The sequence below is a fragment of the Perca fluviatilis genome, chromosome 9 (genome assembly GCF_010015445.1).
Source record: "Perca fluviatilis chromosome 9, GENO_Pfluv_1.0, whole genome shotgun sequence".
Lineage (NCBI taxonomy): Eukaryota > Metazoa > Chordata > Actinopteri > Perciformes > Percidae > Perca > Perca fluviatilis.
Window position 1 is genome coordinate 12,480,137 of NC_053120.1, and position 27,240 is coordinate 12,507,376.

The 27,240-nt window shown below is 39.4% G+C and overlaps 2 protein-coding genes across 2 annotated transcripts in view; one reads left to right on the forward strand and one right to left on the reverse strand.

The window, feature by feature from the left end:
• Window positions 1–27,240, reverse strand: part of dock7 (dedicator of cytokinesis 7) — a 50,813-nt gene that overhangs the window by 19,266 nt on the left and 4,307 nt on the right. Inside the window, 26 exon segments of the mRNA XM_039810643.1 lie at window positions 348–461; window positions 798–938; window positions 1,063–1,158; window positions 2,574–2,663; window positions 4,345–4,437; window positions 5,515–5,684; window positions 6,815–6,956; window positions 6,958–6,980; window positions 7,513–7,744; window positions 8,560–8,646; window positions 9,030–9,131; window positions 9,352–9,490; window positions 10,900–10,970; window positions 11,262–11,379; window positions 20,084–20,246; window positions 20,424–20,517; window positions 20,697–20,839; window positions 21,987–22,149; window positions 22,354–22,434; window positions 23,033–23,182; window positions 23,686–23,752; window positions 23,859–23,944; window positions 24,195–24,407; window positions 24,571–24,700; window positions 24,835–24,903; window positions 25,816–25,991. Coding sequence (XP_039666577.1) covers window positions 348–461; window positions 798–938; window positions 1,063–1,158; window positions 2,574–2,663; window positions 4,345–4,437; window positions 5,515–5,684; window positions 6,815–6,956; window positions 6,958–6,980; window positions 7,513–7,744; window positions 8,560–8,646; window positions 9,030–9,131; window positions 9,352–9,490; window positions 10,900–10,970; window positions 11,262–11,379; window positions 20,084–20,246; window positions 20,424–20,517; window positions 20,697–20,839; window positions 21,987–22,149; window positions 22,354–22,434; window positions 23,033–23,182; window positions 23,686–23,752; window positions 23,859–23,944; window positions 24,195–24,407; window positions 24,571–24,700; window positions 24,835–24,903; window positions 25,816–25,991 — 3,153 coding nt within the window.
• Window positions 14,618–18,911, forward strand: angptl3 (angiopoietin-like 3). The gene is made up of 7 exons (XM_039810642.1): window positions 14,618–15,290; window positions 15,584–15,694; window positions 15,859–15,970; window positions 16,116–16,229; window positions 16,558–16,650; window positions 17,261–17,533; window positions 17,647–18,911. Exons 1-7 carry the CDS (start codon window positions 14,787–14,789, stop codon window positions 17,829–17,831), a joined length of 1,392 nt encoding a protein of 463 aa, XP_039666576.1. The 5' UTR covers window positions 14,618–14,786; the 3' UTR covers window positions 17,832–18,911.

A 27,240-nucleotide genomic window follows, 5' to 3' on the forward strand; every position in this document is an offset into this window, starting at 1 on the left:
GCAAATATTCTTAGTGCTGTGAAGAAACCTGAAATGCTTTATTTATACATCTTAAATTGAACAGCATGAAAGGTATGATTCACAGCACCAGAATATTAACAAATTAAACAATATCTGGCAGTAGCTTCCAATAAATACACAATTTTTTTTTTACGGGAGTCATTCAAATTCATTTGCTAAATTAATACTTCTATTTGATTGTGGCTGAATGTTACTTAACCATCTAGGTCTGCTTTCACTTCTACTAATCCTGCAAAAATTATATTATTCTTTATCATGAAAAAAACAACAACACAGTAATACAAGAAATTAATAACATTTTCGTAAATCTAAAAGGAGGCATTTACCTGTTTCCAGTATGCCCTGATTAGGGTGAAGACAAAGCCTCGGTCCATGACTGACAGCAAATCGTTGAGGAAGAAGGCCAGACTTGTGTTTAGTCTCTCCACCAACTCTAGGTCCTGATTGGATGAGATACACGTATCTTAAAAAGGTTTCCAGAGTTGGTGGTTTGAACATGATTTCAATCAGACAAAAAGGATGATATGGAACATCTCTTGTGGCCTCAAACTTATTGTGCTACATTATGAACGTTAAAAGCATACACATAGTGTAAAAAAGTATCAAATACAGTACAATCCATTTTAATGACTTCGAAAAGGCTAATTTGCTAAATTCCTGTATAACAATACTTTTCTTGTATGCACTTAGTCTCTAAAACACCATGATATTCCACAATTTGCATGCCCATTGGGATCCTGCAATACCACGTTACACTTCAACAGGCTGTTACTTACCTTCTGGAAGCGAGACACAATGTCTCCAGCGATGGTGCTGACCAGGGCTGTAATGTCATCCATGAAGCGTTCTGGAAAACGGTTCTTCCTGGGGGACTCTAAGCGATCAGTGAAGTAAAGGTGGTAGATAATGCTCTTCACCTGTGGTAAAGGTCAAGATACTTTGTCACGGAAAATGTACTGCACGGTCATGACTGATTCAGAATTATAGAAAACATATGCATCTAAGTCAAAGCTGTTTAGGTGTAAAAATGTTGTTTCCCACCATGAGTTCAAAGAAAAACCAGGCCTGTTGTAGAGCGCCCTCCCTGACGCTCCCACTGCTCACCACCCACTGGAGGGCCAACTCCTCATGGAAGAGCTAAGTAGAACAGGAAAATAGAAAAAAGAGACAAAGAAGTGGAGATGGAGGGAAATAGAGGGAGAGGCAATAAAGACAGAGAGAATGTGAGGCACCAGGAGAAGTATCACTGTCCATCTTAAATTAAAATATACCTAAATCAAATAAATACCTAAATGTTGTGACAATAAACATACTGTTAACTGAATTCAAAAGTGTATTAACTTAATGGGGGATATGACATGAAATGAAAGTCAAGCAGGTTTAGTTAACAGTGATTAGCAGTTCTAACATTCTCTATATGATAGAATAATAAAGTCCAGTAAAGCTCCTGTGCCCCAACACTGAAAATTAACTTGATTAAAGACGGTGAGGTTTAACCGAAAAACTGGATGTACACACATATTACAATGAGTCTTATCAATTCCAAACACATCACATTCATTAAAAGTAAAAAACAAATCTCAATTTGCAGTAACTTTTATTTCTGTGAAATTATAAAAAATGCACCCTTATTACCATGCAAAGTATTTCATAATGTAACTTTCTGATAACGGTATAAATGGCTGAAGTGCTAAAAATATTTCCCTGTGTGCATGGAGAGAAGACGGTATTCTTAATTTCTTTTAAGAATTATGCATCAATAACTTACATCTATTTAAGTGTGCGTTTTTATGCAAAACCAACATCTAATACAGTCTGGCTAAGACACCGACTCTTGTACAGTGAGTCTGGCAAGTCTTACTTAATCGTGTTGACATACAAAGATTAGATAGGGGCAGCACCTGATTTGTTATCCAAATTTCGAATTTGATGAACATCTATATATTACGTAAATACTGCCTACAGAAATGGCACATTTTGTTAATCTCTTCAAAACTTTGTGTGTATTTACTGGAAACATAATTTCTACTTCTTTAAAGTAGTCGGTATTGACAACTGTGTGTTGCTCAGTGTGAACAGCCAAGCAAACTCCATCTGTTGAGGAAGGCTGTGAATTGCGGTTTGGGCGGGCTTGTAGTAGACCTTGTGTTAAGACTTTTTTGTGGAAACTACTTTTTTAATATTACTAAACTTTACATCAGATTCTATCATTATGGCTAACCATGTTCATAGGTCTCTTGAAGAGTCTAAGTAATTGGAAGTTGCACTTTCATAAAATAAAACCAGAAAAGTGCACAATAAAAGGAGACTTCCCAGACCAAGTTAGCCAGACAGCATTAGCCAAACTACAACCAAAATTCATGTCACATGAAAAACTCCTTCACACATTCAGAACAAAAGGCAGATCAGTGACATTCAGCATTCAACAAACTCCACAACCACCAAATACGACATCAACCAATCCAGAGGCACACATTCACAGACAAGACAGGTGAGGAGGCGGAGAAAGAGGTGGGCAGGGTTGGCTCCTCCCCCAGTGCAAGTGGCTCTACCTTTTTTGTGGGCAACCGTCCTGTTAAAGTTTGCAAGAAACTGGCGCTCTCAGTGTGCGAAGACATGCGATTGCCACAGCGCTCCATGGCCTATGGGTGGGATGAATGGAACGGTGACAACAAGGTTAGTGGAGGAGCAACGGGAGCGTGGGGTTGCACCTTTTTCCTCAGCACACAGGGAAAATGCGTCTGCTGGGTCACACGCACCCACATGCACACTACACACTTTTGTGATCTCTTGCACACACATGAAGACACAAAACAATTAGACACAGGACAGGGCACAACACTTTAAAGCGTTCCTATAATCCAAAACAGTCAAGATACATCAGTGGTTTGAGTGCCTTAAAAGGAGGGATGCAAAATGGCTGCATACAGGGCTAAGAGACCAAGTGAAGACATCATATTGGTTTTCCTTTTCTTAATGTTACAGCCAATGCTTAATGATGTGCAATTCTGCATCCCTCCAGGAGAATACAATACTTCAGAGATGTAAAATGGCATAAGGGAAAATCATCCTTAAAAAGGTAAAATTATCGGTAGGTAGACGGACATAATTTTCCAATCCAGGTTAAATGCTGATAATGTGTGTGCTCTGTCAATGTTGGCACAATTCATTTCATGTTGTAATCTAGCTTTACATTTTATTTTGGTTTCTTGACATTCATAATATGCAATGTGTAAATTAGTGACAAACATGGGCTTGTGTCATGGCATCTTAAAATGACAGAGGACATAACATAACGATGAAAAGTGAAGCGACATCACGCATGTAGACAGACACACTCTCACACTCGCAGATATACAATGCTCCGTTGACAAAGTGAATGCTATGTAGGGTTAGTAGAAAGGCATGCAGGGATAATAGCTAAGAGTGGAGACTGTGAGGTTAAAGCAGAGAGAGTACATAATTGTGTTAGAAACACAAGGGAGAAAGGGAAATAGTAGATGAAATAAAATGAATGCAAAGAAAAATCTACTCCGTGGATGAAGATGATTTCTAACACTACTCTTTTTCTCTACAACTCCCACAATCCTCTGTGAAATATATGCACATAAAAAGACCACAGAATGTCTTGGTTTTGGGTTTAGCAATAACTGAAAACCCAAAAAACGGCAGGCAAGCTTGACATAGAAAGAAAAAAAAAAAAAGGAAGGCCAACTATGTTCAAGAAATTGCTGCCATGAATAACTCTGGTACACTGGCACGGAAATGTTTGGATTTAGACTTTGTGTCTTTTTATTTAAGTACTGAGAAAAAGGGAGGTGTTAGATATGTCAAGTCAAGAGGCATGACACCTGAGACTCTAGCGTGAGAGATAAAGGGTCATGGAGAGGCGGCTGTGACTCCCATGTGCTATGGGATCATGGGAGAATTGTGATTTAAGGTTTACCAGAATACTGTAATATTCTGAAGTTTTGGTCTTTTATGTCTTTGTGGTACACTAGTCACGTTGTATATGGTTTAGAAATCTATAGTAAAAAGTTAGCAAAAATTGTGACTAAAAACCTCCAGAGGCAGCTTCAGTTGAGTATAAATTAAAGATGTGATCATGACATCACATAAAAGAGAATGTAAAAAAAAAAAAAAAATTAAACATACTCATTAGGGAATATATGGATCGCCCCAATTTTCATCTTTCTTTCAGTAACTCTAGTCAAATACACAAATAAACCAAAACTCCAAATATGCCAGTATCCCTTCAAGGTGAATAAGGTGAGTTGTTTTTGTAGTGAGGCAAAGTGGAGGACGGGGCATTCATAAAACCACCTGCATGGTTTCTGGAGCGGACCCAGGGCTGGATCCCCAGGGGGCACTCTTACAGCCCATGGTGTGCACCCACGAGTTGGAGCGGTCTAAGCCCTAGGCGTGCCAAGGTCAAAGGACACAAGGCAGGCAGGAAGCAAGGGAATGAGCGAGCAGCACGGGGGAAGGAGGAGGGAAGGAATAATGACAGGTTAAAGAGGTTCAGAGGTCAGGACTGCTGTAAGATGCCAAGGGCCCAAAGCAGGTTAGCGGTCAGTAAATTCAAAATTTAAAATCATCACCACAGAGGAGCAAAGCACAAACGTTATCTCTGTCACTGTCCCTTTCTGTGTAAGAAATAACTTCCCCTCCCTCAGAGACAAGAGAAGAAAGGTTTAGTAACATTCACTATCAACGGTAACATTCACTATTAAACAAGGGGCTGCATTCACTCACTGATCAGGTACTTTTGGAATAAATAAAAACATGTTTGAAGAGGGAAATCACATATTAAAACAAGACAACATCAATGAAAAGAAATACATTAAATGCAATTAAAAGAAACAAAACCAGTAGAGATATACAAGGTTAAGCTATTCTTAATGACTATTGAAACAATGTGATATTGTATCTTCTTGACAACATCTGCTATGTGTAAACTAAAATGTCTCTTATGTGTTTCACAACCTGCACACACTGAGCACTGTGTGCATATGCGCATGTGTGGGTGCCAGGTTACTGTTACAGCGGTTACAGAGATAAGATGTCCAATCTTATGTTTACGCATGAGCTATACAGTTTACATGTGATAAAATAGCACCGTGGGTCACTGTGCACATGGAAGGCCTCTGCCTTGATGTGGATTAAGAACTTTAGAGCAGAGTTCAGTACAATCACCTTAAATGAGCGTGTCTGAAATACATAAAAAATCAAAAGAGAGCTGCTGGACTACTGCAATGTTACATATTTAACTGACATCCATGTGTAGTGTGCACAAGCCAGATATTGCAATAAGGCTAAGTGCCAAAAAATGATATCTATCAACACTGCAGGTTCTGTCCACATTAGGACCACATGTAACATTTTAAGTTTGAGCGCCTCAACAGAAAACCAACTGAACTTGAAAGGTACTGAGAAAAAAAAAAAAAAGTTAGAGGCTTATGTATAACCAAAGATATCGTTTGATGACCTTACCTTGCTGCCAATGATGGAGCGAACCTCATCGTCAGGAGAGGTGGGTGTGCCGGAGATGTCAGGGTTACTGTTGCTAAGGCTACGGGAGCGGTTGAGGTTAAGGCTGGCTGGTCGAACAGCTGAGCGAGCCATGGTGGCATAGTGAACCGAACCTCCCAACCCTCCCGGGCCTGGGACAACACACAGAGGGAGGAAAATTGAACAACTGGGATGGAATGGGAATAACTACTTCTACAAAGCCAGTGTGGGTCCATGTCATTGGCTGCATGTTAACTCTGCTCCCAATGCACACATTTAAATTAGTACCAAATCTTATCAAAAAGCCTTCATCTTGCATGTAGTGAACACACAGATAAGAAACTCACAAACGTATTTATTCATAAGTGATTATACAGTAGTTCCATAGAGCAACCAATGAGTACAAGCTCATACAGAGCCTGTACGAGCAAGCTGTTAGAAAACAAGCGGAAAGAATCACTGCAGACTCTCTACACCCTCTCTTTCCTAAATATGAACTTCTGCCATCAGGAATAACATTCCGTGTGCCGAGATGTAAACCAAACAGACTAAAGTTATCGTTTATCCCAAAGTCCATCAAGCTGCTGAACTCCAAAAGTAAATCTTAGCACAGCAGAGCAGGGGTGCAATTAATACAGCACTTTTTGCACATCGCACTTTAATTATTACAGTTAATTCTAAGGATGTTGTGATGTCTGTGCTGTCATATTGTGTCCTAGATGCTTTGTTGATCTTATGTTTATGTAGATTTTATTTTAGAATGTTTTTTCTGTTACTGGTTTATGTTGTGAAGCAACAGATTTTAGCACTATGTCCAAGACAAATTTCCCCTCGGTGACAAAGTGTATTCTATTCTCTAATGTGTCTTGTAGGGGATGGTTAGTTAGCTAATATGGAACTGATAGCAGAAAATCATGTACCACACATAAAGTGCTCAACCAAAATGGAATATTACTTGAAGAAATGAATTTACTTTTAAATTTAATGGGATATATAATTAAACACAAATAAAGATATAAAAAAAATAATGATGGGCCATATCTACCTGTTAAAGATGAGTTGGGGTCTGTGTTGAACATGCAGAAGACAAAAATGGATGTGGGAGGGGAAAAAAGAAGATAAAAAGAAATAAAAGAAGAAAAATTATGGCAGGTAGGTTTGATAATTAGACACCCAATGAAGGTGACTTGGGGGTTAGATGAGGTTAATTTAAAAGGAGAAAACAGAAAACAAGTATAGAATAAAGTTTAGGTAAAGGTTAACTGAACTGGCAGTAAAATACCTGGAGAGGATGAGTTGGGGTCAGTGCTGGGCAAGCGGAAGACATAGTGGATGTAAGAGGACAGCAGGCCGTTGCGGCCATGCATGTCCTGGCTGGTGTCCAAGTACTTATGAAGCCGGTTCACTATGGATGCCATGACCTCGGACGGACGCCTGGCCCAGGTTCACTGAACACACACAGGATGACCCACAAGAGATCAGAAGATTATCACACAGCAAGACATTTCTCAGCCTAAATATTTAGACCTTTTTTAGGTCTCCTAAATATTGTTTTTACAAATATTTTTGGAGGTGTAATTCTTCAGATGTGGGAATGGTCCTTTAAAATGTAAAGTTTACATCAGGAAAGTTTTTTTTTATTAACTATGACATTTGCATGTATTCAAATTCTGTGTGAAAACATAATATACGTTAGACACAGTTTATTGTAACTGCAGATGCAGCGGTGACAAATCTGAGCTTGTGATACGGGGTGCTACTATGATAGCAAGAATCCCTGTTGCCATGACCAAATTTAGGAAATCGTTTAACCTTAAGTTATATTTATTATCTCTGTAAAGAAAAGGAAATCTAAATCTACAGCTTGAAGTGGGACAATTGATACCTAATTGTACTTGGCAGATGTACCATCACCTCCAAGCTGTTCCTAAATCACTGTGTGATCTCATGCTTTTAGTTAAGTGTAAAACAATATCATACCTATCTGCCCAGCAATGACTGGCGGTCGCACTACGAGCAACACCAACTTGTCAAGTAGAAGGTGAAGGAATCGAACCACTGGCTCCAGCTGGGAAGAGTTGAGCGCTGCAATGCTGGACTTCAGCTCGGCCTCCAGGTTGTTCTCCATGATGCGCATGTCTCCTATCCTGACTGGGAACATGTGCTCGTCCAGGGCGTGTACCAAGGCAAAGAACTTATCCAGGTACTGGTCCTGGAGAGGGAGAGTGGTAGGGGTATAATGGAGAGGAGAGAGTGAGAAATGTGTTGGCAAAGCAAATGCATTCAAGGCGATATAGAAAGACACAGATGGTAAAGGAACAGAAGAGAAGAAGAGAGAGATGATAAAGACGGATGGAGAGAAAAGAAAGCAAAAAGAAGGAGCTTAGAAGAAAAACACCATAATAGTGTAAAGGCAGAGAAAGGCAAAGGAGAAGAACGGGGGAAGAAAGTCGACAAACAAAAGTAAGCTTGGATCTACTCGTCTGTAAGTTGGCTCACCAAGAGGAAACCACAAAACGAACGTTGCTACAACACAGTAGGATCCAGCGAGTCTAATCCTCGCCAGGAGCGGTGATTTATGAGCACATTAGTCTCAGTTAGGTTCCTAGGGACCACAGTCAAGCCCCCCCCCCCACACACACACCCCAGCCGACACAGAGATGGAGTAGACCTCAGTAAATTACTGCCCAGGCAAGCTTCACCCACTAACGAACTAGTGCTGTGGAGAAGTTACAGTCTAAATGTGACAACAATGTGTTCCTGTTTATTGAAATTTGAAATGATAACCAGTGTAATGCTTATGAAAATGGTTCTACAGCAACTGATACATTAAAACTACTCTTCTTCATTCCTGAAAAGCAGGTTATTTTAGTCATACGAGGTTTTAATTTTCCAGCAGTGTTTTCTCTCTGCTCAAATTTATAACAGGGGAGAAGGGTAAGAGTAAGGAAGATGAGAAGAGATGAAGGTTAATCCCCAACTCCCCCAAAACAGTGTCAGTAAAACTTCTGTATACAGTACCGTTACCTGCGTGTGAATGGTTGAAACAGATACCACTTCCACATTGAATACTCCTCGATGGTTGTCCACCCACTTCATCCCTGGGAGAGGAACCTAAAGTACAAAGTAAATTTATGCTACATTGGCGAAATGAACATTTTACAAGCAGTGGAAATGAACATTTGATCATTGTGCGTAGAAGGCTGGGTTTTTTCTTAAATCAAAAAGGTTTCAAGGCTTTTCCGAAGCCTTTCCGTCTCATCCCAAAGTTAAACAAAGAGGTAAGCAAGCGTTGATGATGTTCCCTTTTTATATATACACACATTAGGGTACTCTGGGACTTCCTGACATCATGCTGCATTCGTAAAGCAAAAACTGCAAACTTGGAGGGAAAACAAATATTACAGCTGCTCTTTATAAATATGTCTTTTTTAAATTCATACTTGTTTCATATTTATACTGTAAAACAATCGCATTCTTAAAAAACGGTGTCTTACATCTGGTGAGAGAACAGAGTAGGATTGTGGTGGTTTTTCCAGAGACACGGGCAGACAGAAATGTCCCGTTCGCAGACGCCCATTCTGCAGCATGGGGATCCACTACAGAGAGGGAGAAAACATCAATTGAAAGAAAACACAAGACAAAAAACATTTTTCATTTAGTACACATTCTAAATTTACCGGTTAGTGAATGAGCATGTCTAAGTTTAAACCTTTGAGGGCGAGAACATTGCAATAGTGAGAGTGCAAATAGCCGTTCCCTACAACCGCGGTAACAGCCTATGTGGTGATTGTAGCTGTGCCAGTGACTGTTACGTACCGTGTATCCCACAGGGGTCTCCAGTGGTGTGTTCTGCTTCTGCTGGCAGCTGACGTGGTAAAAGGTGAAGAGAATATGGTGGTGGTCCGACAGGGAGGCAGGCAGCTTGATCTTGACCTCATCATGAAAGTCAGGGGATCTGTTGACAGCAATAAGTAACAATAATACTAAGCTATTTAACAACAATGTTGCAAGCTGCTTTATATTTTATTTTTATTTAACCAGGTAGGCTGTTGAGAACAGGTATTAATTAATAAATTGATAGATAAGGAAAGACAACTACCCATAATAGATTTGCTTCCGAACTACATAGAAAGGTTATAGGTCTAAATATATCCACAACGACTATGGATTTCCCATGCTTTCACGGAGGACTTTTATACATGACTTATTCTAGAAACTATTGAGAATGGTTTGCTCCATGCTTTAAGAGCCTGGCTAGAAAGGTTTACAAACTTTATTTGTACATTTTCATCCATGCATGTACAAATATGCAAATCAGTTGAAATCTATGAATATTCTATTTCCAGCTGAGCCCATTTATAACCTGGGAATCCGTGTGTCAATAGAGCAGGGGTTCATAGTGGAAGTCAAGTGATCTAAAAAGAAAGAAATTACTTAACGCATCATAACTTACTTCGACTGAATTCTTTTACTCCTGCATTGCAGCCCAATGCCAAGAAACAAAACAACCCCCAACTACAGCAAGCCCATTAACAAACCCACTAGGATTGCCTTAGGGCTGGAAATTAACAAAACTGCTTAAAAAGGTCACAGAAGGGCCTTCATTTCTCATGGGAACAAACATTTTGGTTATGGACCAAAAATAATTATCAAGGAGGAACACTAGTAGGAGCAACTTTTAACGCAGTGACAAAGCTAATTGGTTATTGGCTGAGCACATTACATGAAGGCCAAGTACTAAGGTGGATGCATTTAGGATGACAAAATATTTCTTATAAAAGAGTTGTTTTCGTGCTTTGTCATTCGGTTGTCTTCATACGTTTGTTTTGACAAGAGAAATATTGTGCCACTTCTGAGTGAAATTCTGATTGTGATTGATCAATACCTATAAGCAGTTCTATGGGCTGGATTAAGTCCTGGTGTATGATTGTGGTGGACATTGATACATTATTCACAGGTTGATTAATTTTAGCCTTGAAGGTGTGACCCCTAGGGGACAAATGACAAACCACTGGATGTCGTAAAAACACCTGAAAGTGGAGATAAGATATTAGAGACTCCTTGGCTCTGATGTAGAGATGGACGAAACAAGTGCCAAGGACACCACTTGACAATATCCAGAAGGTTGACTTCAGCTATTCTTTAATGAACGCCAATAAAGGTTGGTAGAGTAATGGATGTGTAATCATAGATTGTTCGGTGATGTAAACTTAAAGAAGGATCCTACTGGACCAAATGAAAGCATGTTATTGCTATTTCTATTATTTCGGTCAAAATGTTGGGATATTTAGATTATTTTCAGCTACGTTTCATCACCATTCCAATCACATGTTCCCATGAATATTATAAAGACAAAGAACCTACCTGTTATGGTACACCACAGCAGTATAGGCTTCTTTAGCAAAATCTGCACAGCTGGACTTCCCAAATATCACCTAGGGGATTAGAAAAATACTGATTCAGATGGTTATGAAGCCATGTTACAATGAATTATGACCCTTTATCAATGTATATTTAGCCATAGCATATTTGGTAGTATGCACACAGCTGTAGAATAATGCAGTGATGTTACATTGCACAGCTTTGCCATACAACCACACTTTACCATCAAATGGCAAAAGTCCTTAGCTGCCAACACAGCAACACATACAACTAAGATGACTGACTAGACTAAGATAAATTCAAAAACAAGAATTGTTTTCTTTTATCTTCTCATCATGGCGTACCGGCATTGCATTGTTTGGATCCTCTCCATTCATAAATTGCACTTTGACTGTGATGTTGCGGGCAGAGCCTTGGCGGTTGGCAAAGTTAAGACTTTGAGGGTTCACATACAGCAGATTCCTAAAAGACAGACATGTACACGGACACAAAAAAAAAACAAGACAAAATAAATGATGTCATTTAATTAACTGCAAAGAATTATGTCAATCTATTAAACGTTTGAGTTAACAGTTAACATCCACAAAAAAGGCATCTGAAGTAAACCATCATAATTTCAATGTACAACATTATTTTGTAGTATGTAAAACATATGATGGAAAATAGCATTAGCTTGACAGCTCTAGAGGTTGAGAGATCATCAAGAAAGTAACCATCATGTAAACAATTCAAATTACATAATATAACAGCAATCTTCTGCAGGCATTAATTGTATGGTGGGCCTTAGTTTATTCTGCTTCACAACTTGACAGCTAAAACATATTAACTTGTTGTAAGAAATAGTTTCAAATACATTTTGGAATAAAACACAGAAAGTGGTTTTACAATCCTGATCATTGTTGTCATTATTGTCAGCAAAGTAATGGAACTGTACTGTCAAAAACACTGGTTACTAAACTGATGTGAAGTGGGAGGAGGTCCTACAATAGGAAGTGCAAAGTAACCCGGGATCAGATGAAAAACCGCAATGACGTAGTCGAGTCTGTGAGGGACGGCTCCGTAGAGACCACAGCTGGAACCACATCTGACAAGGAAGCGTGGGAATCTCGTCTGTCTTATTATTAGAATCATCCCCTTGTTCTGTTACCCTAAATCTAGCATGTCCTAACAATAACAATGGCAGCTTTAAAGTGGGTTGTTGAAATTGAACTGAAATAGACCCCAAGAGGACTTTGCTGTTTAAAATCTGCAATCCCCATAAAAGCACAGGGAAGAAGAGTCACTGATTGGTCAGTTCACCTCATCAGATTCAACTCTGGTTAATAAGTAAACATGAATACTGTAAAAGCAAACTCTGCAATGCAAACTCTATAGGTCTCCCAATACACTCCCAATTGTACGATGTCGGCTACTCACCTTCCCCCTTTTGAGACGAGAGGCTACATAAGGGGGCAAAGTCATTGTTTGTGGACTCTATGCATACTGTATATCCGAATAAGTTTCTCACCTCTCACATGTAACAAAGTTACTCTCTAGGCAACCCTGTCACCATTTCACACTGATTTTACACATTCTTTTAAATCAATATGGTTGCAAAACCAAGAATTTTAAACAAGCCCAATGTAGGTTAAAGAGTTTAAAACAAAAAACAGTTAGAATTGAAAATAATCTTGGATCAACAAATCTTAGATTATCCCTAAATTTAGTTTAATTTAACTCTTCTTAGTCAACCCAAGTGTCGGTCTCCTTAAAGTACAAAAATCAGTGAAAAGAAGTCAAGACGCTAGAGATCTGCTAAAGTGCAACTAAAAGAGACAGATGCCAATTAAGTGCTACAATAGTGAATGAACGTGACTTTTATTTTCACCCTAGGTTTAACAAAGGATGGGGCGGTGCCACTGGATGAACGTATCCACACTGTCCAACCATGGAACAAAGGACTGACTCACAACATGTTATCAGAGAGGCCCTCTGACCCAGAGGTCAACATAAGAAGTGATCAATGCATGGAATTACAATTGTAAAAAAAGGTACCACAGCAATATCTCAGGGACAACTGAGAGTATCCATGGTAAGAATCATTATAACAACTAATCCAGCAGTATGGACAATTAAAAGTTAGACTGAAATTAGAAGGCACAAAACTAACACTTCCACAAAACAAATATACCAGCGGACAGAGGGCATCTCGTTATTTAAACTGACTGCTGAAGTGGTTCAATGCTGATTGGTCAGAACATGCCAGCTCCAGGGAGAAAGCAGGCTATGTCAGGTTCAAACCCTTAACCCCCTTGCTGCTAAGCCACAATGCTGACCACTGTGCTGCTGGCATGACGGATACTGAATATCATTACCAGCTTTATGCTGATCAAGCAAATTCATGGCACATTCACTCAGTCTGTGGCCACATTTTTTTTTTTTCCATAGGACCCTTTCGTTCTGCTCCGTCCATATGAAAAACGTAGCAGTCTCTCATTACTGAGAACTGAGGTAATCCATCCTTATAACCGCAAATTACTAGAGAAAGCTCATTAAGATGACTGTGTGGTATTTTTAAGTGTGCTGTAACAGCCTAAGTGTCAAAATGTTTCCATTTAAACCAATGTACTTTTTCCCTTATAATGTAACAATAGTTTCCTTTTCCATACAGGACTAACCAGCTGACTAATGAAAATATACTTAATAATAATAAACAGTAAAACTATATAAAAAAGGACATTCTCAATGTATACATGCCTGCATGACGGAGAACCAAGTTTGAGCTTTGATTAGCCAAAAAATGCAATGTCTGCCTGACATGGCAATTATTCTGTCTTGAAGGTCTTTTTCACACAACATAACCGGACACGCTTACTTTAAATGTTCGAGACTACGCAGCATGGAGTGCCAAAAGTATAAATATTTATATTCCAATTAAATAGTACACCAAGTCATTTCGCTGATTACTTCCTCCTACCTGTCTGACTGAAGGTGGACATATTTCACCAACATTGCAGGTGCATTAAACAACTTCCTAAGAATTTACCATAAATTTTTCACGACAGTACTGAGAGCAACGGAAAGATCCTTTAAAATCTGCAAGCTAATCCGTGAACTATATATTCCCCATCTCATGTCCGCTGGCATTAAAAAATATTACACAAAAAATGACAAGGGTGAGCAATAAAACCAAGATGATGAGTACACACTGTCCAAACTCTCCAACATCATTCATGCCCGGAAGCTCAACCCTGGCACTGATGACAGGCTCACTCCCCTCTCCACACAAAGAGAGAAGAAGGAGGGGGAGGGAGAGCGCCTGATGCTGGGCTGATTCAGCACGATGCTAAATCAAACCCAAGAGCATTAATTACACACAGCATTATCAATCAGGGCAAAGTGTGTGCAGGGTTATAAGGTTTGAGATTGATCAGACTGACGATCCATCAAAACCCTGTGATGGCTATTGTTGGCTTTCTGCTGATCAGCTAAAGCTCTGCACCACAGATGGAGAACGGGTTAGGGTGTGGTGTGGTATGGAGAGGGGATTGGGGTTAAATGGGTGGTAGAGAAGGGGGGGTGGGGTGTATATGTCATTTGCTCACTGCTGTGATTTGTTTGTTTGGGAGAGGGAGGGCTCGAGGGGGATTTGGGAGGAGGTGGGGTACAACATACTGTAGTAGGGTTTAATGATCAGCTAATCCCCCCTCCCCTACTGAGAGGGCAGTATATAACACAGGGCAGCCTGCTGCTCTCACATCATTTAAACCGCAAGGAAGTCTAGGTTATAGGCTGAGGGAGAGAAAAGAGGTACAAAGTAGAGGCAAGCAAGAGCAGTGCAACACTGTTAGAAAATATTCCACAATCCAGGATTGGACAAGAAAGTCACAATGAAGCTGCTCTGCCTGTTGCTGCTGCTAGCTAGTTCCTCAGGTAGAGAAGAGTACCCCACTCTTCCCTCCCAGGCCCTTACCACAGCACCAAGCCCAACCGAGGCAAAGTCTCGCTTTGCCATGCTGGATGATGTTCGTCTACTCGCAAACGGCCTCCTTCAACTAGGCCAGAGTTTACGGGAGTTTGTCCACAAGACCAAGGGCCAGATCAACGACATCTTCCAGAAGTTGAACATTTTTGACCGCTCTTTCTACCAGCTCTCGGTGGTCACATCTGAGATCAAGGAGGAAGAGGAGGAGCTGAAGAAGACCACCAATTTCTTGAAGGCCAACAATGAGGAGATCAGGAATCTGTCGCTGGAAATCAACTCTAAGATCAACGGCATCCTTCAGGAGCGTACACAGCTGCAGAGCAAGGTGGGGAACCTTGAGGAGCGACTGAAGGGCCTGTCGCAGAGCATTATCCCTGCTGAGCAGCTTAGCGAAATTACAACGCTCAAGGTAAGCAGCGCCAAAGCAATTCCTTTGAGTTCCTTTTCAAAATTTGCATCAGTTAGTGGATTATACCGTATATGCACATCAATAGAAGTGAAAAGTGCACCAAAAGTGCACTAAATGTACTTCGGTTTCCATTTTGCTACTGATAAAATTAGCAATTATACTAATTTAAGAAAAGAAATACTGAAGACAAACGTAAATTCAACCTGTAGGTTTCAGTTTGTATGATTAATGTGACTCAACAGGTGCTCTTTAAAACACTAAAATAACTAATGTTTTTATTATGGTATTTTCAGGAAGTGATTGAATCTCAAGAAAAAACAATCATCAATCTGCTGAAAGCTGTGCAGGAGCAGCATGATCAGCTTGACAACCAGAAATCAAAGATTAAAAACCTGGAGGACAAGGTAACACCGGTTATCTGTGATGACCTAGTTTGGTACTTAGAGCTATTTATGCAAAGTCTGCTTTATGTGGGAATGGAATATTAACATATGGGGAGGGAAACTTTGCTTTTTCAGGGGCTGACAACATAATTTAACACCGCAGATTCATTTCCATTCTCTTGCAGCTAAACTATGACAGCTTTCAAGATACAGTCGATAAGCAAATGGGTTCAGACCCTGCAGCTCCTGATATGTTTGAATATCTGACAGGAAACACAACTGACCTGGACATCAATGGTAAAATTATTTTAATTATTTTAAAAGTATTATAGGTTATTATAAAATGTTGACATAAATATGAGCTGTCTTAAAATAAAGGAGAATACAAAAGGTTTGGGAAAATGTGGATGCATTCATTTTGATTTTCTTAATTGTTTTTCAGACCTCCCCGTGGATTGCAGTGAGTTGTTTAACAAAGGAGAAGCAAACAGTGGAATCTATGTTATCAAGCCAAACCAATCTGAGCCATTCAACGTTTACTGTGAAATGAGTTCAGGTGGGTGAGACTACAGCAATTTAAGCTCTAAGTGAGAGCATAACATACTGTTATTGTATTCTGAAGCACTTACATTTATATGATATATAAAATGAAGTATTAGCATTTATGCATGCTTCCAATCAACAAGCAAGGAACAACAAACAATAGGTTTTCTAGCTAGACAGCCATAGGAACAGGTTATCCAAAAGGGCAGACAATGGGGTGTCTGCCCGTTTACATTCCCATTCACGTTGTCTATGATAAGGAGGCTTCCTGATCCTTGTGTAAACTTTTGTGTGGCTTTTCCAACGGTCACTTGAAATGTATTGTGTAATCCGTTCTATAGATGGGGGTTCAACTGTCATCCAACGCAGGGTTGATGATTCAGATTTTGACCAGACATGGGACAAGTACGAGAAAGGCTTTGGAGATCTGGAAAGTGAGTATTTTTTTTTTTTTTAACTGTCCATTCAAAATATGCCACTTTTAACATTTGCCAAAACTACACATTTTGATTTAGACATTTTCCTTTCTTGTAATAAATACAAATTAGTTAATAACCGTTAAAGGAGATATTGTGTATAAATGTAAAGTTAAATACATAGTTCAAAAAGTACCTATCGGGAATCTGAGTCTACTTTGGTGTAGATTTAAAGTTAAAAAAAATATATTATTATTATCACAAAATAAAAGCATCTAAAATAGCACTACAGCACTGGAACATTTATAGTGAATACCACCGTAACTTGCACAGACTTTTTGGTGAGGGGGGAACATTTGCCCTGTGGGCCTGGTCATAGGAAATACTAATTGTTGCAAATCAGCCCTGAACGGACAAAGGGACTTCCTGTAGTAAATGATTACACAGCAAGTTTTTGGCAGCTTTCCAGAAGCAGCAGTCATTCCACATTTCAAAGTAATGGCTTCTGCAGCCATGAATTTTAGTTGCTACTAGAGAGACATTTCTTACTTATCCTACAATATTTCCATACAAATAAATCTATAACCTTTGGAGATTTTCTGCTAACAGACAAAAATGTGTTATGCAGAAGACTTCTGGTTGGGCTTGAAGAAGATCCAGAGCTTTACGCAGCAGGGACTTTACATCCTGCATATTGATGTGGAGGACTGGAAGGAGGTGAAGCACTGGGCTGAGTATAGCTTCTCACTGGAGGGTCCCTCCAAGGGCTACACTCTTCATATCAGCCACTTCTCCGGTGACCTGCCTGATGCCATGGCCAACAGCACCGGCATGAGATTCTCCACAAAAGATAGAAATGATGACAACCACCGAAACTCCAACTGTGCTCGCAGTTACACAGGTAAAACTGTTTTACAAGCTGATTCAGCAATGTTTTTTTAGTAGTTTAATAACACGTATAGACCAAATTCAGTTTTTTTATAACTTCTTTATGTTGTCCTGACCCTTTGGCAGGTGGTTGGTGGTTCAATGCTTGCGGAGAGAACAACCTCAATGGAAGGTATTTGTGGTCGAGGGCAAAAGGACGCTCTATGAGAAGGAAGGGCATTCATTGGAAGCCTGGCACAGGGCCCTCATATTCCCTCAAGATGACCAAGATGACAGTACGACCAGCTCTGACTGCTGAAAGCTTCAACTGAAGCCCACAAGTCATACATTTTCTTACAACACTACTACTTTTTCACAAACATTAATAATATCTAATGCTCAGCCAGAAAGTTCTATAGAAGTGGAAAGTGAAGTAACACAGACAAATTCTTATTTTATCTGCACCATTAAGCTGATTGCTTCCTACCAGCGCTTATCAGAGGCTGGTGCTGACCAACAAATAACAGGTCAAAAAAGTCACTAGTCAGAAAATGTTAAACTGTCGCAATGATACAACCACGCCACGCAGGCCATTAACCTATTGGGTGTGATTCGGCAAGGACAGTAGACTTGTAATTATGCAACATTTCCATTTGCATCACTTGCAAAATAGACTTTTATTGATCCACATCAGCAACCCGATTCAGTGCTGGCTGCAAAATGCCACAGTACTGCAGTTGGAAAGAAGACTATAAGCAGAGATTTCGAAGCAATTCTAAAAACTGAGATTGCTTGGCTATCTGTTCAGTGAACTTAAATATATTTGACAGCTTCTATATATTCTATATATTTAAAATGTATATTATCTTTGTGATGTGAAACTGTTGAAAGTTTTCCAAGGGTCAGAAATACTAACAGGTTATTACATAAGGCATGCATATTATATAAGTCAACGTTCAAGAGAAACACTGCATCTCCAACATCTCAAAACGTATCCATAATGGTAAATTGTTGCCAATGAAGGTCTTATCGTTGGTGTCCTGGCATTTTACACAACTTTATCTCTAGTTTCATGAAAAACTATCTACAGTGTGGGCAATATCAGCAGTCAAATACAGTAGAAAAATTGAAGATATAAAGCTTTGGCAGCATAATGATGAGGTTTTTCCCTTTGTTTGTTCTATGTTTTTTTTACTCTGTAAAATATTTAAACCATGTTCATGCTATTATATGATCTATGCTGGTATTGTTAGAAAAACATATGTCCTATGTTATTGAGTCATATTGACTCCTGTCCAATATTACAACATAACTAACTGTATTGTAAATGTGCCTCATGCTAACAAGTCACCATGACAAGTAGCAAATCATATTTATAAAGACAAAATAAAAATCTTGACTAAATGACTATCTAACATGACTACATTTTTTATAGAGTTGATCTATAACTTGAACCAAATAAGATTTTAGAGGGAAAAACAAAAGCCAATAAATGTCCTTGAACCCTAGTATTACATGTAAGATGAAGTAATACCATCACAGTCAGTAAGAAAGTATACTCATTCACAACTTTAAAATGATCGCTAAAAAAATATATTAATTCAAAATGTGGATGCTTCCATTTGAATGCTTCTATATTTCTATAATCTGCAAATATACAGTAATTATATGTGGTAGTTCAAAGTATACAATGTGTTTTGCAGCTCAGGGCATGTATTCTCCGGCTTACAGCTTATGAAAACAGGGTTGTTTGATAAAATTTAGAAACCTAGTAGCACTGTTCAGGTTCAATGATCTCATACAGTGCAGTTGACATATATACATATACTAGGAATGTATACATAATAAGGCTTACTTACTGATAAAAAAAAGAACTAATCATGATTTCCCTTCACTCAGTTCTGCTGACTCTCAGTTAGGTCAGGCATTAGGTAATCTACAGTAGGAAGGCACCTGGTTATCTGCAGACAAATGAGGCCTGTGATATCGAGGTCTGGTAAAAAGTGACCTTGACAGAAATAGCATTTGCTCAGATGGAATATGTACACAGTGCAATGGCATGTAACATGAGGTAAACATTAACGAGACACAGTGTCAGTCATCACTGTGCATAGCTTGAATTGATGTGTACTGATTTCTGCAGGTGGAAGATAAAGGCTTTGATTGAGGTAGTTGTCCTTCACTGACTAAATTATCACTGAAGTGAGTTTGCATCTGGCTCATGGAGCATGTGGCATTTTGCCTATTTCTACCTATATATTACCTATAACAGGCAATCAATAATATCCCGCTGTAGTCGTTGGATAAGTAAATATCTCCCAAAAAAAACAGTTAAGGAAGAGAATTACTATTGAAATTCAATATTTGTACAGATGTTAATCAACATGTAAGACCACAGCGCTGTGCCTGAATGACAGGCATGAAAGGGCTTCTTTTAAATACATTTCAAATTGATTACTTGATTCATTCAACTTATTGCAAGAAAGCTTTATCTTGACAAATCAAAATACTCTCCAGGCAAAGTTGACTAAACTGTAAGATAAGAAACAAAAGCTCCGTTTTGCACACTCCGAATGGTTTTTACCTGTATGTGGTGTTTGGCACATAGACGTCCCTGGCAGGGAACTCCAGGATCTCCCTGGTGGGTCGTACCCTGCTGTCTGGGTAAGGTTTGACCTGTAGAAGGTCAGGGGTCAAGCAATAGTGGGGATTCTCTGGAGCTGGAGAAATGTCCAACTTCAACTGGGCTGTGGTGACAGTCACAGAGGACAGAATTGAAAGGGAGCGAACGTAAAAAAAGTACATATTATTTTAAAACACAAGTGGTTCAAGAAAATTCACAACGCCAATTAGAGATGAGCATCGGGCTAACAACTTCTAACGGGATAAAGAAATCAAAGCCGACTCAATCTACATGTTTGTACCTGTGATGGGTCTGAGTCTCCTCAGCACTGAAGAAGGCCGTCTCATATCTGCTAGGAACTTATACAAGTCCTCATCACTCAGTCTGTCCCCCTCCTAAAATATATGGATAAATATTTAATTTAGGAATTACAAAGAAAAAGCAGAACAGTGTATGATAACCTAGAGGACATATCCGTCTTTGTGTGTGTGCATCCCAAGAAGTGAATAAAATATATATAAATTATTTCAGACAGACTTGTGTTTGTGTGTGTAGTATATGTGGTTGTGGAGACCTGTTTGAAGAAGTTGGTGATGGTAAGTGTTGCAGGTCTAAAGCCTGTCAGACTGCATGACTCGTCTCCAGTGGTGGTCCTCTCCAAGGAACGCCTTCCCATGATGCTCGAGTTCCTCCGTTCTGACCATGAGCCTTTTCTCTCTACATACAGGGAAAAAAATAATTCTTTATATTGACAGCTTTTTCTTTTTTACGAGATGCTACAACAGGCTTAAGATTTATCCCATGACAGTGTGACAGAGCGTAAACATTTCTGTCAAATCTTCTGTGGTCCAGAGCTCCGTCAACAGGATTAGATCAAATTTGTCATGCATTTAGACTAATAGCTTCACGAGTTCTTTTTCATACAAGTGTAACAAAAATATTGACAGAAACCTTATATTTTACACTTTCCAATGTGTCCACTGCCAAATAATATGGGATTTAGATTTGAATTACGTAAATTAAAACAGAGCAACTCCTTTGCATATACAATGAAAAGAGCCATTGCTCCAACTGTCAACTTTTGGTCACAAAACAATTGACATGTATGTTTGTACTTGTTACCTACCTAAGACTTAACAGAATCACCTCAAGTGACCCAAACGAATCGTCACAATGGGTAAGGGAATGGTCGTTTTGTACAAATTTCAGCACACCTCTAAAACTACTATCAGAACTTATTCGTTTACCAGTTATTTAAAACAAAGTTTATTATTAATATAATAATTACAATTATAAAATCCATTCTACTTAGATATTATTCTTGCTGAGCTTGTGCCGAATACCAAAAAATGGTCTTGGTAGTTTGAAAAATAATAAAAATAATGCTTACATTTGTTTAATTTAACAACAGTAGCAGAACATGCCAAAATCACGTGTCTGAAAATACCCTCAGACCCCAGAGGGTTAAAAGGTTAGACAAACAATCATCAAGGTCAAACTCAAAATAACCCAGGATCAATATGGCTTGATGTTTTGTTTGGATGTTTAGCTCTCTGTTTGAATTGCCCTTGCTTACTCTTTACTGATGGAAAGTTGTTTTAAGATAAAGATTTTACAGTGTGGTAATGTATTGACAAGCCCATGACCGTCATGCGTGACTCTCAGGTCTCTGTTGCAGTCTCTGCCACCTGATAACTACAGTATATGTGACATTGAGGCCATTTGGGGGGTGGGGTGTAGAGGCATAAACATATTAACCAAGGTTTTTTGTGCCTCCACACTTTGTCTGTTAAAAACGCAATACTGTGATATTGTATGCTTACAGTTACAATCCAAAGGGTTGTGTTAAAAGGTAACGTCAGACCTGAGAGGCTCATCTCCAGCTCCGTATCTCTCTCGAGACTGCCAGCACTGTTCACAATGTTCATCAGGTGGATGGCAGTCCAGGCGAAAGGCATGCGGTAGCGGCCGAGACGTTGGCAGAACTGCTCTGACTGGCCACGAAGCTTCTCCAGCTTCTCTTTATTCTACAACAAAAATACATGATTACTTAAGTTAGTTATATCTGTTATTTATATCAGCTTGTAAACTATATTAAACATGTGGCTACCATAATGGATAAAAGACAACATACGTATTATCTGTATTAGGATTATCAGTAGTATTAACACCTGGGACAAGCCTCACAATGTTTTATGTGCCATTCAACATCTAATTCACACTGATCATACCTTGGCAGCATCTGACTCTTTGAAGACCATGTAGGGCTCAGCACACTCTCCAATATCACCTTGCTGGAGTACCTTTTCCAGCTGGGGACAAAGCACACACTTGTAGTCACCATCCTCACACACAGCAACAAAGACTGACCGTTAAATACGAGCCAATCGTATTTAAGTTATGGTACTGGCTCACATTTAAGGTGACACTTTCCTCTGGATACTACGTTATTCAATACAACTTGAGAGTACCAATGTACAACCTGTTCCTACAGAGAGTACCGCATTGTGAGATTTTTGTAATCTTAATGTTATTAGGCTAGCAAGTTTCTTCAAGCCCTTTTATAGTGTGTATTTTTAGGATGGAAATAATGATAAGTGGAAATGTGTAGAAAACGTCTCCTGGCGTCACACAGCAACAGGCTGAATCATCTGTTGCTGTCACTTTAAGAGAAAAGGCTTTAATGGAGCTGCTTCTCCTTGGACTGATACTATCTTGGGGAAAGTGTCCCAACAAGACTAGTCTCAAAGTGTTTTTTATATTAAAAAAGTCATTTCCAGAAAACAGGTGTTGGATCATCTTATAATCAGGGTCGTCTTACATTCTGTGAAATATGTTATTAATACTCATTTATTTATTTGCAAAACAAGACTTGACAAGACAGGGGAAATGATATCGTAACTGTCTGACCTTGATGACAAGGAAGACATCCTGGGAGGGGTAGGTGATAGAGAATATGGCAGAGCGTGCCAGCGTGGAGATGGCTGCTGTCTGAATGTGCGGACGCAGCATCCCCTTTGTCTGCTCGGAGTTTAGGTCGAAGAAAAAGTTCTCCGATATCTGAAGGACACATCCAAACAGACACACAGATGATTAAAACAATAACATAAATGTAATCATGTAACCACACAACAACAATTAGCATTCAATCATAATTTTTGAGTGAATGGTTGTGTTCCTGCAACCTGATTTCTTGCTCCTGGTGGCTGACAAACTAAACATGATAACATTTCAGTGACAAATGACCCACTTCTTAAAAGTAATGGAACTCCTGTTCAGAGCAATATATATGAGAGATCTACTTATCAAGGCAACTGCTACCCTCTAGTGTTTGTCAGGTAAAGGGAAGTGGAGGGAACCAGCAGTGGGTGGTCTTCTTTAGATAGATACATGGTTCCAGTGTATGATTTAACTGCATTCTTACAAGCATAACAGGGCCACAACATAAAATTTTACAGTCCACATATCAAATTCGTTTTGGCCTCCCAACAATTTTAATGGTTTGCGGAAGTGACCCAACAACTCAGGGCTGAGGAGGCACTGAGGAAAGCATAACAGCTTACCTTTTTCTTTTCCTTGACATCGTATAAGGCCAAACTAGCAAATATCGGTTCAATTTCGATCTCGAACCTTCAAGGGGAGAGAAAAAGGAGTGGGTCAGCAGAAAGCAGCAGTTAAATAAAAGCACTAAAGGGCTTCTTTTTTTTTTTCCTGAAAAAGGCTGTCCACCACTTACTTCAAGGACAAGCACTTGACGAGTAGCCTCTGGCCAAAGTGTTCTTTGGGTACTTCAGGCACACAGTGGCGCTCAATGGGCTCCTCCTATACATTTACATAGAAGATCACATACAAAACAAAATCTGTAAAAATTATCAAAACGATTGTGACTGTCGGATGCTGTGATGAAAAACGCTTAATTCATGCAACGTTTTTTTTGTTTGTTTTTTGAACAAAGAAAATAAATCCTGGGACTGGTTTTAAACACAAAGATTGAGTTAACTAACCCTCAAGAAATTATGTAATGTTCACTAGCAGAAGAAAGTTCCAGCAAAGATAAAAGGGTACACTCTACCTCATCAAGGGCGGGGTGCAGAGCAAACAGTTCGCGGTGGCGGTTGGCCTTGCGCTGCTCTTCGTTGTGCCTGTCGATCTCCTCATTGGGGGCACGGTCAAGTAGGTGAGGGAGGAGGGCATCAGGGAGGGAGTTCTTTAAGTCAAAGATGCTGCATGCCCAGCTGCCCCGTGGGGTGTCATCTATAGACATCGACCGCCGCTTTAGGTCGTCCTACGGGACAAACGACACAAAGAAAGTAGTCTCACAGGTACAGAATTTTGGTAAACTGTTGTATCAAAATGTGTATGGTCATCCAAATAAGTTTAGATTACCAATCTGAAATTGTTTTAAGAGGAGATCAAAAATTCTTCTTCACCAATGACTGATTTCGTACCTGGTCATCCTGGTAGCTGCTGCTGTCTGGCATCTCATCAGCCTCAAACACTTGTTTGGGCAGGCCTTTCTGACGCTCCTTCTGCTTGTCCAGAGTGTTCGGGTTAAAGCCTGTACCTAGCTTGTGGTATCTAAGGGTGAAAGCAGTAATTTACTTAAATATTAATGCTCAACACTGTCATAATATTTCACAGATACGTCAGTTAACGAGTGAAACTGGGTGATAAAAAAACATGAATAATTCCACACAGTGAAGAAGTCTTACTTTCTGTTGACAATGGCCCAGTCTTCTGTGTAGGATCTGACACTGTCTTTGACATGAGCATCAGTGTCCCTGCAGCCAGACAATCAAACAAGCTTTATTATTTTAATAGCAAGAGTCAGACCTCAAATGCATTTGTCTAAGTGAGTAAAGATGACGGTCTCCTAGGCTGATGTCATTTAATCTTTGTGGTACATCACAAAGTGAAGTACACTAGCAATGTTTGCGCCGCCCCTTCTGACATACCAAGAGCCAGAGCTACAGTAATGACATCAAGCCCACGGGTCTTTCATCTTTAAACACGTGGTGCAGTGTAGAGACTAAGCAGCAACACTTTTCAAACTTTTCCTAGCAAAAAAAAAAATTAATCGAATTGAAACATACACAAAAACACCATTCTTTATTTTTCTTTAGATATGATATTGATTGGTATGACTAGTTAAATAATATATAAAACTTCCTGTGTGCAGCTTCTAACACAAAGCAGCAAGGAAAGCTGAAATGATAGAGTTAGCACAACCTCATGGCCACGTGGCACACAATGTAAGGAGGGTGGCATGCCAAGTGATAACATTTTAAAAACGCAATTTTTTTTTTTAATCAAACTCTAAATTTAAAAAAACATTGCTCATAAACTAATATGAAAATTAAATGTTCAGGTTCAAATTCAGAATCATGTATTTATTTTATTTTATAATTCGTATTTTACTTCATTTATTTTGTTTTTCATAGATTTAAGTAACTAAATCATCTAATTACTAAATATATAAATTTAATGGTTTGATAATAGAATTTGATGATTGAATATATGCATAGATCTATTTAAAAAAAAAAAAATAAAAAATAAAAAAATCTCTAGGTCCTATACAATACCCAAAATGAGTATATGAGAGAAAACGGTGTTTCAGAAAATGTGGGGTGACACTGTATTAACTCTACACCTGCTTCTATCACCTTCAGTATTTTAACCACCAGCAGCCTTACCCTTCCTCTGGGACGGCTTGCGCCACTGTGCGACACTCCCTGGGTGTGTGGATGACTTCAATATCATCTGGGGGGAACTCAATCAGATCTCTCAGGGGACCCGACTCAACGATGGGAGGGTGTGTGATGAGGTACTCCTCAAAATCCACCGGCTCCACCGCCTCTGTGAGGGGAGCCTGGTGGGCGATGAGAGGGAGAGATCAAAGGGATGGGAAAAGTTCATTAGCTGTGAAGACATCGTCTCTTCTTGGTTTTAAAGTTCATAAATGTCTTGGTAAAGTCTTAAAGTCTCTAGTTTAAGGCTTTAGGGCACATGTGTCAAACTCAAGGCCCGCGGGCCAAATCTGGCTCGTTGCAGATCTAGAACCGGCCCGTATATCAATTTGGGTTCACAATGAATTTTGACCCTCCTAGTTGTGCGCCAAACCAAAAACACAGGAAAGTGTTTTTTAAACTGCAATTACCTGACATTCAAAGCAGACATATGGCAGATTTGCCGACTCAGAGTCAGAAATTCCCCCAGGAGCAGAGAGTTTTCATATTCAGGCTGTGAAACAGGTTGTTGTTAAAAAAAATGTATCATTGTTTTGCTTGATTTGCTGAATTCTATGGCTAAGGAATTCTTTTGATGACTTTTGTGGGGCTTCATGTCAACAAAAATGTGACAAAAAGCATACAAAAATGTCGGAAAAAGCAACAAATTTACAAAAAGGTGACAAATGTCTGAGAAAGCCACAAAAAAGTCTGAACAAAAACAACAAAAATGAGGAAAAAAAGCTACCAAAAAAGAAAAAAAGTGACATGCAGTAACAAAAGCACGTCAATAAACTACATGTCTGGCCCTTGGTGTGATTCTCTTTTTCCAGTGAGGTCCTTAGTGAAAATGAGTTTGACACCCCTGCTTTAGGGGATTCATTCTATTAATCGGCATCACGTACAGCACCAACAGGTCCAAAATATGAGGTTATTTCTGTTGAGAGTAGTTCTAGCTTATGGATCATCTTTATTTTTAAAAAGGAAAATTACTTCTAGGAAAGATGCATGTGTGATTTGGGCAAATCCTTTAAAATGCACTCAACCTGATTCAAGTAACCAGATTAACAAGTGTGCTACTTCAAGCTTAGACCAATGGTTTCATGGGTCTTACTCTGCTTCTAAAATGACGAACCCACCCACGGGGAATCTTTGTTTCAATGGGTTCAGTTTAAGTGTGAATGTGTGTGTGTGTGTGTGTGTGTGTGTGTGTGTGGGGGGGGGGGGGGGGGGGGGGGGGGGGGGGGGGGGGGGGGGGGGGGGGTGTGTGTGTGTGTGTGTGTGTGTGTGTGTGTATTTGCCTCTCGAGGAATTTAAACAAATAACTTCACAGTTTTAATTAAAAGCCAACTGTAGCCTAATTAAGGAGGAGAGGGGGAGTATTTGCTGGTG

Excerpts from the sequence above, each read along its gene's own strand:
- angptl3 (XM_039810642.1), top strand. The coding sequence starts at position 14,787 with ATGAAGCTGCTCTGCCTGTTGCTGCTGCTAGCTAGTTCCTCAGGTAGA. Across the intron at positions 15,695-15,858 it reads TTAAAAACCTGGAGGACAAG|CTAAACTATGACAGCTTTCA; the intron begins GTAACACCGGTT and ends ATTCTCTTGCAG. Across the intron at positions 15,971-16,115 it reads AACTGACCTGGACATCAATG|ACCTCCCCGTGGATTGCAGT; the intron begins GTAAAATTATTT and ends ATTGTTTTTCAG.